The sequence below is a fragment of the Triticum dicoccoides genome, chromosome 4B (genome assembly GCF_002162155.2).
Source record: "Triticum dicoccoides isolate Atlit2015 ecotype Zavitan chromosome 4B, WEW_v2.0, whole genome shotgun sequence".
NCBI lineage: Eukaryota > Viridiplantae > Streptophyta > Magnoliopsida > Poales > Poaceae > Triticum > Triticum dicoccoides.
This window is the reverse complement of record NC_041387.1, coordinates 621,810,032-621,824,524: the sequence shown is the minus strand read 5'-3', so window position 1 is coordinate 621,824,524 and position 14,493 is coordinate 621,810,032. Positions and strand designations below refer to the sequence as shown.

General features: G+C 45.8%; 1 protein-coding gene across 1 annotated transcript; it reads left to right on the top strand.

The window, feature by feature from the left end:
* The first annotated feature begins 4,246 nt into the window (after positions 1–4,246).
* On the top strand, positions 4,247–4,981 carry LOC119294052 (zinc finger protein 2-like). The gene has a single exon (XM_037572328.1). It carries the CDS (start codon positions 4,247–4,249, stop codon positions 4,664–4,666), a length of 420 nt encoding a protein of 139 aa, XP_037428225.1. The 3' UTR covers positions 4,667–4,981.
* The last annotated feature ends 9,512 nt before the right edge of the window (positions 4,982–14,493 follow it).

Genomic DNA, 14,493 nt, shown 5'->3' with positions numbered 1-14,493 from the left:
GGGGGGGGTCCTCACCCCCGTTTGCAGGAGATCGGGGGTCGGCGAGGCTCGACGTTGACCGGTGATGGAGAGGCGGGGTGGGGCGGTCCGATGATGGGGTTGGGGAGGCGACGAGGAACGGCATCGGGGGCGGCTCCATGGCATGGTGGCGGCGTCGTGCGACATCGAGCGGCGGCAGATCAGAGTGAGAAAGCAGGGGCAAAATGGTCCAAAGAAAAGTCCAAAGACGGTGAACACATGGTCAAACGGCACTAACTGGACGGAAACGTGACGGGAGGGCAGACATAAGAGGAGCAAACGGACTTGGGCAAAACTGAGAATTTTCAAAAACTAAGGACAAATCAGCCGAGTGGGACACAACTAATGGTATGAATACGATTATCCCAATTGAAAAAGTATGGTATAGCGATGGAGGCTTAACATAACTTGCCCAGAATGCATAAGCATAAGCAAACGAATTGCATTTTTTTACCGGCAGCGGTATGTACTCGGCAAACATCCACCACTCATTTGCTTCTAGATCTGTGCAATTTTGGACTCATGTGCATGGGATATTCCTGTATTTGCTTTGCCTATCAGATGTATAGCAATTTTAAATCACATCAAAAGGCCCATCATATTTATGGCAGAGAAAAGGACAGGCGCCTGCATAACTCTTCCGTTGTCCATCCCCAACCCATATAATTGTTAGCATTATTCATCTTAGTGTGTTTTTAATGGTCCATATCTCACAAATCATAATTTCATTTTGGAACTTTTTATATTTTTTGAACTCCGTAGAACAAATCCTTTCAAATAAGACTAATATTGGATATATTTGTAAGTCATTCTTTATGGTCGTATTTCAATTACTACAAATTCTATCTTAATATCACATCTCATAACTTCTGTTAAAGTACGTAATGGACCTAATGGGCCCGTTAGTCTTAGGGTTAATTAGAGATAAGGGTCGCTTGCTTAGGGGTCAAGTAAGCCTTTCTTGGGAGTCAAGTAAACCTCTCTATATAAAGAGAGGAGATGTATCAATCTAATCAAGCAAGAATTAAGAAGGAAATCCCTTCCCTCTTGCCCGGCCGTGGGCAGAAAGGCCCCCGGCCGGCCCTCTCGCGCCCTCCTTCGAGCAGCACCATAACAATTTGGTATCAGCTAGCTTCGGTTCGATCATGTCTTGATCGCCGCCAAGCTCGTCTCTTCCGCTGCCGGTCACCTTGTCGCCTCCGGCGACCACCACGACCGTCACCCCGCTCCTTCCCGCTCGGGATCCTCTGTCGCGCCCGCCCCCACTGTCCTCACCTGAGAGGAGGTGTCCGGGGTGCTGTGGGACCTAACCCAGGTGGTCCAGGAGATCCACCTGTTCTTGGCCGGGTCTTACGGGCCGCACTCGGTTGCGCCGCCCATAGCCGCCCCCGCGCCGCCGTGGCTGCCGTGGCAGCCGCCGCACCAGGCGGTCTTCGCCACGCTCGTCGGGCCGCTCCAGCAGCCGTTGCAGCTGCCATCCATCGCCACCACCGCCCAGCCCTGGCTGCAGTGGCAGCCGCCGCTCCTGGCGGCCTCCGCCGCGCCCGGCGCTCCGCCGCAGCAACCGTTGCCGCTGCCCGGCGCGACAATGCAGCAGCCGCTGCAACTGCAGCAGCCACCGCTGGTCAGCTCCGCCGCCCAGTATGGGATGCCCTACGACGGGAATGCAACGACCTCGTTCCCATCAGCGTCGCCGCCATCCCAGGGCGTCCACATCCAGCAGATCAAGTCCCTGCCGTCGCCGTCACCGCTTCCGTCTTGGATCACTACCCGCCACGTGTCGGCGGCGGTGAGGCTGCAGGCTGCTGCGCGCGGCCTCCTAGTGCGTCGGTGTGTGCGGGAGATGCGTGGTGTGCAGCTGCCGCTCCTCCAAGTTGCCCTTCGCTGCGCAAAGGACCTCGATCTCGTCCGCTGCGTCGGGAATTTTAGGCATGCGGTTTCCTCCACAGGCGGCGGGCATGCTGTTTCCCCGTGGGCAGTGACCTCAAAGTCTGCGACATCGGCGGTTGGGGGGGCGCACCTCTCCTCGACATTCTCCATCGCAAGCCCTCCACTCCTCCATGTGAAGTGCAGATCAACAGCCATACACATGCACTCCTTTTGTCCAGGTGGTGTCCATGGGATCCAGGTGGCTGTACACGTACACGTCCAAAATAAAGTGTCCCAGTCTATTTCAGGTTGAGAGTAATAACACAAGCCGAGATGTAAAAGGCTTGTTTTTAGGTGTTAGGTTTGTGTTGCGTCGAGTCATGGTTATAAGTTGGTTAGGCTGCAGTTCGAGAACAAGCTGCATGTCCAAGTGGGGTGTAGTGTTAGAGTACGTAATGGGCCTAATGGGCCCGTTAGTCTTAGGGTTAATTAGAGATAAGGGTCGCTTGCTTAGGGGTCAAGTAAGCCTTGCTTGGGAGTCAAGTAAACGTCTCTATATAAAGAGAGGAGATGTATCAATCTAATCAAGCAAGAATTAAGAAGGAAATCCCTTCCCTCTTGCCCGGCCATGGGCAGAAAGGCCCCCGGCCGGCCCTCTCGCGCCCTCCTTCGAGCAGCACCATAACAACTTTCAATATCACAATTTGTAAAAACAAAAAATTTATTTCAGTATCAATATCACAAATAAAAAAATCCAGTATTACACATAACAAAGTTCAAAATGACAAGTGGTGATTTCAGTGTCGCAAATTCAACTTCAATACCACCATATTACAATTTCAACATCACAAATCACATATTACAAAATCAAGTACCGGAATTGAAACCACACATCAGAAATTTAATATGACGAGTGATGATTCCAGTGACACAAGGTCAACCTGAATGCCACCATATTTCTCTTTTCAGCATCACAAATCACATATTGCAAATTTCAATATAACAAATTCAACTTCAATGCTGACATAGTACAAATTCCAATATTACACAACACATATTTCAAATTTCAATATCCCAACAAAAATATTCCAATTTCACAACAAAAATATTTTGATTGCGGTACATTTCAATAACAGAAGCAGACGCATTCCAATTTCAATATGACAACTCACTGTTTTCAAACAGAAATATCTCATTTTAGTAAACAATCATATTAAATCCAGAAAAAGGTAAAAATCTATTTCAAATTCAAGTGGCAAATGTTTCAGTAACTAATACTATGTCCGTCTCAATATATATAAATGAATCATATATTTCAAATAAATAAAAAGGGTGTGAATTGCATGTTTCAGTTTCAAATTGAAAGGAAAACGGCAGGTGTGAAGTGCACAGATCATTTCAATAACTCGTATTTCAGTTTCAGTAGCTGATCCATTCCAGTAACAAATAGTTCTTGAAATGTTCCTGAAAAATATCATGGACTAGTACGTGTTGTCATTGTTCCTAAAAATTTCAGTAACATCAACTAGTACACGGTGCATCAGGATGGAAATCCAGCACAAGTAGTAGAACAGGCTCAACAAATCGATTAAACAAGGGAAGCGACTAGGGGTGAAGCCCGCATGGAACACAAAAAAATCATGGACCAGGGAGAAATCAAGGATGGATGAGCCAGAACCAACCTTGTGCATATCGATGGCGATAGCGTGATCCGCGTGCGGTCGCCGGAGATGAGAAAATCCTGGTCCAGGTCGCCGGATATGACATCCAGTGGGCACTGACTCGGTCGGGATCGGCACCGGGGTTAGCGGGATGGCGCCATGACGGCGTCCCGCTGCAACGACCGGACGGCGCGCATGTGGGACTTGCATTCCCCACAGGGCGTACGGGCGAGCCGGCGACGGCCAGCTGTGCGTGGAGATTGACCCGGCTTCCAGGCGACTTGCGCTCCCAGATCAGGAGCAGGCGGCGCCGCTGTTGTTCGCGGCCTCGGCCGCGAGGCCGGGGGCCGTCCAGGTGAGGAGCTGGGCTCGGAGAGGAAGGGTGCCGGCGACCATGAGGGTACCGATGTCGCTAAAAAAGACTTTGGCATTAGGCCTGGCCCCGACATCCCATATGTTTAAGTGCTCTTCCGTTGCCACAGGCCCACAGCCGTTAGCAAATTAACGCCCAACCCCAGCAAAAAAAGAAGAAGCAAATTAACGCACACGTGACTCCGCTGAATTGTGCAACAACCGTTCTCTGCGCAGTGCTAGCCGTGTATTTAATCCTTTGCTTAGCAAGCTAATAAGTTCTGGTCGACTCTCTACTCTGCCCCTCTACCTTTCAGCCTCATAGGCGATAGAAGTCCATAACTAGAATGGAACAGCCGACCGGCGAGCAGGATGAGCTCAACCTTGAACTCACCCTCCCCATCCCGGCTGCACCCGGTCCCGACGAGGGCTTCTTCCTCTGCGCGCACTGCGACCGTAAGTTCCGCAGCTCGCAGGCGCTCGGCGGCCACCAGAACGCGCACAAGCACGAGCGCAGCATGGCCAAGCGCCGGCGGCTGATTGCCGCCGCAGCGCGCACGCACGGTGCCGGTGCGCCTACTGCAGTGGAGGATGAGGGCCAGACGGGGTATGGCGGCAGAGGCGGCGGCGATTTCCGGTCTGCGGATGGAAAGGCGAGAAGGACCGAGCCGTGGAAGTCAGCCGCTGTTGGGAAGGCCTGCGAGCGTGGCAGGACATCGTCGGAGCACGGCGCCGCCGACGATGTGGACTTGGCTCTCAGGCTATGATCGATCTGCTCATGTGTTCTTGATCACGGCCCAGTTCCTCACCCTGATTTGCTAGTTGACCTCGCACATCCGCGCTGTTTCGGTATGCCAAGGTTTTCTTTCCTGGTACATATGTACTTGTGAAACTGCTTCTATGCTTGCCTGTTTCAAGCTCTGCGTGTGTTGGATTCATACGTTCTTCTTTCAGTTGAGTTTTTTCTCATGAAATTCCTTGACCAGAAAGAACGTTTGGTAATTTACTTTCATTCGTTCGAAAGGCGCGAAGTTTCGATTTCTTGTTTTCCCAGTTCTATTGTTCTATCTTTGCTTGCTGAGCTTCTTCAAGTGATTCAAATATATATTCCATGAGTGTACATTTTTTGTAATCCCTGATTAATGTCTATTGTGTTACTGTGAGCGCCAGCGAGATCTTGAGTTTAACAGCTAGTTCGTATATACAAAGGTGAGTTGCACGTATACAACCAGTCAAGCTGCCACACGAGATCGAGTGTTGATCCCTAGGAGAAGCTAGCATCTTGTGTGACTGATTTGGCTGGCAGGAGCACTACAACACCCACTTAGAGAGACAGTCCAATGTCCTCTGAAATTTCCACATTTGAACGAAACATTAGTGAATTTTAAGGTATAGAAAATGAATGTAAAACATGCACATATCAATGACTTGATTTGGAAATATAATCCTAGAAGAGATTATGGTTAGTGTGCGTCACATGCATTCTTGAATGTAGCCAGCATGGTGGCCCTCGCAAATCCAAGTGCATCATCTCTAGTAGGTTGAGTATTCGCCAGACATTTTTGCCTCCTAATTACACCACTGAACGCAAAATACACAGTATTTGTGCCTTGGACATTTATTTTATATATAAGAAATAACCAAAAAGAATTATGAAACATTTATCTATGAACAAACTGACAGGGTCGATTCTTTTTTCTCTCAGTAAACAACAATTCGGTGTGGAATTGTGAGCACACCAATAAAACAAACCTGCATTTCGCACGCCCGCCCGCTAGATCTTCCGTCTTGTACTCGCTAATGTAGGTCTGTAGTTCTCTGTCTGTATAGTCACACTAGTAATTAACATGGATACTTAGAAATAATTTTCATTGGAGATATATCTTAATGCAACTGCGGTGATATATTGGTTGTTATTTACTTAGCCATAGTTATGAAGATCTATTAGTTGATTAATTTTGTCTAAGTACAGTTATGAAGATCTAACAAATGCAGTTTTTTTATGTATAGGCTATTTAGATTGATTTTTTGAAAATCGTATGTAGATCTAGATGTGATAGGTTTGATATGATTATGTATTAATGTGTTATGATATGTTCACATTAAATTATGTAGATCTAATGGGTTATGATATGTTTGGATGCAATCGATGGATGTGGTCTGTTTAGGTACGGTTATGGTGGTCAAACATATTCTACTATTAGCGAGTTTGTTATGTAGATCTAACAAACACGGCATGTCTAGATACAATTATGTATCTAATGGTTGCAATCTACTAATAAAAAGATGGTCCGTCAGATCGACGATCGGATGTTTTGCTTTTTTTTATATAGAACTAGTGTCTCTATCTTTTTTGATGGTCTATAAGATCCAGGGCTAGGGTTTTCTTAATTGATAGTTATCATATTTAGTAGGTTCCCAAATAGTTAGTTATAAATGAACATATATGCTCACATGTCTAGTAGTACCATATACAACGAGCTATGCTCAAACTCCGATGGGTGACATAGTTATCAAGAAAATTAATTAATATTTCATGATATATAGAGAAAATACCATTTCATTTCCCATAAACTAAGCAGGGTTGAGGGAAGTAGAAAGCTAAAACCTAGATGTGATCCTCACAAACTCTTAACATATATGTAAAGCTCGTCGGATGAGGCGTGTTAAGCCAGCATGCATGTTTTTCCTAGGAGTGAAAATTTGAAATATCTTACTACTTTCGGCCTAGAGCAAAATATGAATTGGTCATCGACGACGTCCAATTAAAGATGGATGAGTTTGAATTCAGTATTTCCAAGAAAGTTGGCAACAATTAGCTTTACCCTCAATATATGTATCATGTAACTTATAGGACATTTAAATGATAGTCCCTTCATGCCAAATGCAGCACATTTTTTTCTTCAGAAACCAAGCTTGGTTAATTTTGACGAAGTTTATAGAAAATAATATCTAACATCTATCATACAAAATAAATATCATTAGATACATCACATCATATTGTATTTATTTGCTGATGTCTCCCAATAAACTTGGTCAAACTCAAGAAGCAGGTTGAATTTTGGAAAATATATAATATTAAAGGGGCTACATCTCCACTGTAGGGCTCCTGACAATTAGCTCAATTATTGAGTGTTAACCCTTCCTAACTCCTTCTCTTTTGTTAGTTAATTTTTTTCCTTTATTTTGCTGTTGGATCGCTAGCATTGTAGATCTTAGCTGATTTGCCTTCTGTAACTTTGAGTCATCTCCGCATTCTTCTTCTAATACAATATGACGTATATTGACGTCTGTCCTGAATCTGAGAAAAATAAGGCTATTAAGGACACATATGAAGAAAGAATACAACTGATGAGTTTTTTCAACCATGCATTTTATCAAAAGTTGACCCTACAAACAGCTTATATAATGTTTCATGCCCAAATTAATAAAGTAATCCCTATATCAATAAGAGTTTGGTAATGTATGTAGAACTTTGGCTCTTTGTAGAGCCACACCTTTGCACACAGAAATAGTCATCTATGTTTCCGCTACGGCCTTTTTCTTACTATATAATAATACTAATCCTATATAGCTTTGTAGATGCCATAGGGTCACACTATTGTACAGTATATTCCTATGTATAGGGGTGCACATACTCCAATAGAAAATATGCATCAAATAAATCCTCTCCTGGGCTCCCTGCCCGCAACTGTAAACATCTCAACGCACCCTAATTATACGTTTTGAAATCTCTTTTTTAATACTGAGAATATCTATGTGGCGAGGCTTATAAGCACATTTTTCTGGAACAAAGGCACCCGAAGCACCCGACTTTAAATATATAAACCCCGAAACATGACCATAGTGTACAATTAAGACATCAATACTATCAAAACAAAAATTCCATTCCCCTTGTGTAGTTAGACTTATGGCTTGTTGATGGATTCATGAGCTTGGCTTGTGAGCATGATAGTGCAACAATCTTTTCAACCAGGTAATTCATATGTAACAATCAGTAGACACCCCAAGCTAGGACATAGACACTTGGGGTTTGTTTCGATGGGAAAGCTCACATCTTAATGGTCCAAATGAAGAGGTTAAATTTAGTGCTATATCATGATTAAGCCAACTATTACTACTGGCTCGGTTGATTGGTTTTGAATGTGGGAACCACCCATTCGGGCAGCCCCAACTAAGGAGCGAATATGCATGGTGGCACATGATTAAGGAGACCACAACGAGGGATGACCTGTGGGTGATTCATGGAGATGGCGAGATGGGGCTTGTGGCTAATTTCTTCGCAACAGTTAGTAGCACAAGCCACAGTTTTAGTAAATTTAAGTGGAAGACATCGAAGATGGGAAATGGATAGTGACACAGACCTAAATTTTCCTTCTTATTTTCTAACTTAGCGGCCATGCATTTTATCAAGAGTCAAAACTGCGTACAAACATCTTACATAATGTTTCATGTTAAAATTAATAAAGTAATCCCTAGATCAATAAGAGAAGATTCGGGAACCTATCTAGAGCTTTGACTCTTTGTAGAGCCGCACCTTTGCGAGCCTATAGTCATCTATGTTCCCTCTCCGGCCTAATTTTCACTCAGTACTGATCATATATTGCTTTTGTACATCAAAAAATTACTTTGGTGCATGTGCTCCAGTGAGCACTATATTTTGAATAGTCTCATAATGGTACTCCCTCCTTTCCGGTTTATAGGGCTCAATTTAAAAATCTCTCCAACCAAGATAGATGGTGACTGGTGGGATACACTTCGTAGTTTGCAAAAATACTTAATTAGTGTCCTCTTTTTCTCAAAAAGTTGTGTTTATTGATACATTAATTGAAATGCATGCATACATGACGACTAAATGACGAAAAACTTTTACATGCATTGGTGAGTTTTTTCTTGATCCGCGCAAGCAGTGATTTAGTGCACCTTGAAATCTGAGCATGTGATGGTAACTAGTATAATTGAGATTTATAATTTTTTCTTGAGATAAGACCAATAAACCGGAAAGGAGGGAGTATTTTGAAGTCTAAAAAAATTCTGATTTTTTTACATGTTAAATACGGATGTATATTACACATGTGTGAAGTTTGGCGATGAAATAAGTAACCATGTAAGCTCCACAAAAAAATTGCTCGAAAAACCCGCTTCACATTGTAATGCCATATGGTCACACTATTGTACTCCAATACATTCCCATGATTAGGGATGCAGATATTCAAATAGAAATCACGCATCAAATAAATTCTCTTCTGAGCTCCAACTGGTAGTCGTAAACATCTTTATGCAGCCTAATGATACGTTCTTAAGTCTCTTTTGGTAATACCGACTGCATCTATGTGGCGAGGCTTGTAGGCACATTTTTTGTAGAAGAAAGGTACAGGAAAAGTCCGTCATTAAATCGATAAGCCCGAAACACGGTCATAGTGCACAATTATAAGGGCATTCATATTACTTGAATTAAAAAAAAATCTTCCCTTGTGCGGTTAGACTTGAGGCTTGTTGATGGATTCATGAGCTTGGTTGTGAGCATGATAGCCCAGCCGTCTTTTCAACCGGGCAACTCAAATGTACTAGCAATCAGTGGACGCTCCAAGCTAGGGCGTAGACACTCGGGAGCTCACATCGTAATGGTCCAAACGAAGGCGATATTTTTGAGTGCAATGTCATGATTAAGCCACCAAGCAGTACTAGCTCGGTCGGTTGGTTTAGTACGTGGCCACGTGGGGGCAACCCATCCCTGCAGCCCAAACTGCTAAGGTGGGTTGTAATGAGAAGTATCATATAGTAGTATCATGCATATGATACTAGTGTATAATACTACATCCGTAATGCATGGTCTCATATGTTGATATCATATAAGACAATATTTATTGTCATTTATGACACAAAGTTGCACATCATTTTATATGATACGGTATCATGATATGATACTCAAGCCTCTCTTTCTTATTTAATTCTATACCACCTCATCAAAATTGCTTAGTTGGCTACCTATGGTACTCCTATACGACCAGCCTAAGAAGCGAACATGCATAGCGCTTTGGATGTGTTATGGCGTCCAAACTAAGCAAAGCCGAGGTTAAAGTAGATACAGAGGTAGGTTTAGAAGTATGCCAAATTACGACGTCCGTTGAAGCTCTGCCTGTCATGGTACTAAGTCTGACAATAAGAATATGGGGTACGTATGGAGAGGCAAGGTCCTAGCTAGGGCAAGGTTGTACGCAAGTGTTTACGAGTTCAGACCCCTCTTGGAGGAGGTAAAAGCCCTACGTCTCGGTGCCCGGAGGCGGTCGACTGGATTATGAGTATGTGTGTGTGTTACAGGGGGTGCGAACCCTTGTCCCAGAAGAGGTGGATGGCTTATATAGAGTTCGCCGGAACCCCAGCCATCTCCCATTACTGAGGATTGAATGTACATAAAGACTGAGGCGTTACTGGTAACGCCAGTCTTAAGTGCCTTTAATGACCTTAAAGACTACGGAGTGAATGCTCGCACGTTGTTGTTCTGAGTGACTTGTATGGTCGAGTGGTTGACTGGTCGTGTGACTTCGGGAAGGAGAGGTATCCGAGTGGTTCGTTGGTCGAGTGGATTGCACTCGACACCTTTGCTAGGTACCCTTTGTTGTCTCTTGAGATTCTTTGCTTCTAGGATAGTGACCTTAGGTAGGGTGTATAGGTCAGGCCTGTGACCCTACCCTAGGTCTGTATCCTCATCATTAGCCTCCGAACGGATTAAGGTCTGAGTGGAAAGAAGATTGAAGTTGATCTTGCTCCGAACTTTGCGCTTCACAAGTATTTACGCAGGACGGAATACTCATGTTAGAAGTTCAGCTTCGCTTCAGTCGCCTTGATCGATTCAGAAAGTTGCCGAGTGAATTTGCAACATCATCTATCGAGTGTTGTTTCTGGGCGCGAAATCTTTGGCGCGATTGGTTACGGCGTATCCCGGATCTCACGGGATTCGAAATTTCAGGGAAGCGCGCGGGACGGATTGTGCCGAGGTAAGCGGGATGGATAGACGGGAGTGCCTCGATCTCCACGCCACCGTTTTCACCACGTACCCAGCGCATGACTGTTGCGGGATTTGGCGGGATCGCTTGGACCCACGCGTCAGCCACTCGGAAGTGGGCCTTTATAAGGCGACAGAGCCGAGGCGCCTGCACTGTGCGCATCCATTTCTCCCCTTTTCCTCCGCTTCTCCAGTGCATCCGGCTCCTCCGCTCTCGACGCCGCCGCCACCATGGTGAAGGACAAGACGGTGGGGCTGGAACGCGCGAAGAAGGCGACGGGGGCGGAAAAAGGCAAGAAGCAGAATCGCGGGTCGTCGTCGCGCTCGACACTCCCGCCGGGTTGGATCCAAGGCGATTGGATCCGGTCTTCGCTCCGGCAGGAAGATCTGGACGAGCTGGTGGAGTCCAGGCTGATCGCTAAGGGTGCTACAAGGTTGCCGGAGGGGGAGACGGAGTCGCAGCCACGACCGGGTGAGTGTGTACTGCTCGCCACCCATGTCGACCGGGGCTTCTCGCTTCCTCCACACCCCTTTTTCCAGGGTTTCTTGAACTTCTTCGGCACCCAACTCCATAATTTTTCTCCCAATACCATCACATATCTTGCTGCATTCTTGTCTATGTGCGAGAACTTTCTGGGTTGTCGACCGCACTGGGGTCTTTTCAAGCACATTTTCACCATCGGTTCTCACACTTGTAGAAAACAGGGCTTTCGTTCGGGCCTGGCCAGCTCATCAGTCCCGGTTCTTCACGAACCGGGACCCATGGGGGGGATTAGACTTGGTTCATGAGCCCAGGGGCCGGCCGGGGCCTCGTGGGCATTGGTCCCGGTTCGTCTGGATCCATATGTCCCGGTTCTAGGCACGAACCAGGACTAGTGGGCCGCGCTCCTGGCCCACAGCCATTCGTACCGGTTCATACCTTGAACCGGTGTAGAAGGGGGGCTTTAGTCCCGGTTCATGCCATGAACCGGGACAAATAATTTGCCTATATATACCCATCCCCGCGGCAGAGCACTCCACAGTGCTCTGTTTTTTCAAGCCGGCGAGGGGAGGGCATTTGGGTGCTCTAGTTCACCTCCTATGCACATGAGGTGTTCGATGAAATGCCCGAGCCACACTAGTTAAGCTTTCTCCTCTCGAAGCTTGACCTCGGAGCTCCATTTTTCACGAGATTTGTCTAGATTTAGCTGTCCGTCACGCCCCATCCCCGTTTTCATCGCCGTTGATCGCCCGCGCCGATCTCGTCGCCGGCACCACCGTGGTGAGCCTCTTCTTCTTATCTTCTTTCTGATTTTCTTACTTTAGATAGATACTAGTCTGATTTTCTTACTTTAGATAGATATTTGTCTGATTTTCTTACTTTTGACACACATAATTATATATAATGCACGCATATGAACCGGCAATGGATGTATGGTGACAGACACACCTCCGAGTACATTAAGGGCATGCATAATTTTCTCGAAGTGGCTGAGGCAAACAAGCAGAATGGTTTTATGTGTTGTCCATGCCCTAAATGTGGGAATACGAAGTATTACTCTGACCGGAAAATCCTTCACACCCACCTACTTTACAAGGGTTTCATACCACACTATAATGTTTGGACGAGGCACGGAGAAATAGGGGTTATGATGGAAGACGGGGAAGAAGAACAGAACGATGACAATTATGTGCCCCCTTAATACGGTGATGCTGCAACGGGGGGAGCTGCTGAAGATCAAGAGGAACCAGACGATGTGCCCGATGATGCTGCAACGGGGGAAGCTGCTGAAGATCAAGAGGACCATACGATGTGCCTGATGGTGATGATCTCCGTCGGGTCATTGTCGATGCAAGGACGCAATGCGAAAGTCAAAAGGAGAAGCTGAAGTTCGATCGCATGTTAGAGGATCACAAAAAAAGGGTTGTACCCCAATTGCGAAGATGGCAACACAAAGCTGGGTATCGTACTGGAATTGCTGCAGTGGAAGGCATAGAATGCTATGCCTAACAAAGAATTTGAGAAGCTACTGAAAATATTGAAGAAGAAGCTTCCAAAGGATAACGAATTGTCCGACAGTACGTACGCATCAAAGAAGGCCGTATGCCCTCTAGGATTGGAGGTGCAAAAGATACATGCATGCCCTAATGACTGCATCCTCTACCACGGTGCATACGAGGATTTGAATGCATGCCCGGTATGCAGTGCATTGCGGTATAAGATCAGACGAGATGACCCTGGTGATGTTGACGGTGAGCCCTGCAGGAAGAGAGTTCCTGCGAAGGTGATGTGGTATGCTCCTATAATACCACGGTTGAAACGACTGTTCAGAAACAAAGAGAATGCCAAGTTGATGCGATGGCACACTGAGGACCATAAGAAAGACGGGAAGTTGAGAGCACCCGCTGACGGGTCGCAGTGCAGAAAAATCGAGAGAGAGTACTGGGCTGAGTTTGCACGTGACCCAAGGAACATATGGTTTGGTTTAAGCGCGGATGTCATTAATCCTTTCGGGGAGCAGAGCAGCAATCACAGCACCTGGCCCGTGACTCTATGTATGTATAACCTTCCTCCTTGGATGTGCATGAAGCGGAAGTTTATTATGATGGCAGTTCTCATCCAACAACGACATTGATGTGTAACTAAGGCCATTAGTTGAAGAACTTTAACAACTGTGGAATGGAAACAGTGTACGTGCGTGGGATGAGCACATACAGGAGGAATTTAACCTGCACGTGTTGCAGTTTGTAACCAACAACGATTGGCCCGTTCTCAGTAACCTTCAGGACAGACAACCAAGGGATACCATGGATGCACACACTGTTTAGCTGACACCGAAAGTATATACCTAGACAAATGCAGGAAGAATGTGTACCTGGGCCATCATCGATTTCTTCCGACCAACCATCAATGTCGAAAGAAAGGAAAGCATTTCAAAGGCGAGGCAGATCACCAAAAGAAGCCCGCCATGCGTACCCGTGATCACGTACTTGCTATGGTCAATGATTTACACGTAATCTTTGGAAAGGGTCCTGGCGGACTAGCTGTTCTGAGTGATGCTGAGAAACACGCACCCATGTGGAAGAAGAAATCTATAATTTGGGACCTACCCTACTTGAAAGACCTAGAGGTCCGCTCTTCGATCGATGTGATGCACGTGATGAAGAACCTTTGCGTGAACCTGCTAGGCTTCTTGGGTGTGTATGGGAAGACAAAAGATACAGCTGAGGCACAGGAGGACCTGCAACGTTTGCACGAAAAAGACGGCATGCCTCCAAACCAGTATGAAGGTTCTGCCAGCTACGCTCTTACCAAAGAAGAGAAGGAAATCTTCATTGAATGCCTGCTTAGTATGAAGGTCCCGACTGGCTTCTCATCGAATATAAAGGGAATAATAAAAATGCCAGCAAAAAAGTTCCAGAACCTAAAGTCCCATGACTGCCACGTGATTATGATGCAACTGCTTCCGGTTGCATTGAGGGGGCTTCTACCGGAAAACGTCCGATTAGCCATTGTGAAGCTATGTGCATTCCTCAATGCAATCTCTTAGAAGGTGATCGATCCAAAAATCATACCAGGGCTAAGGAGTGATGTGGTGCAATGTCTTG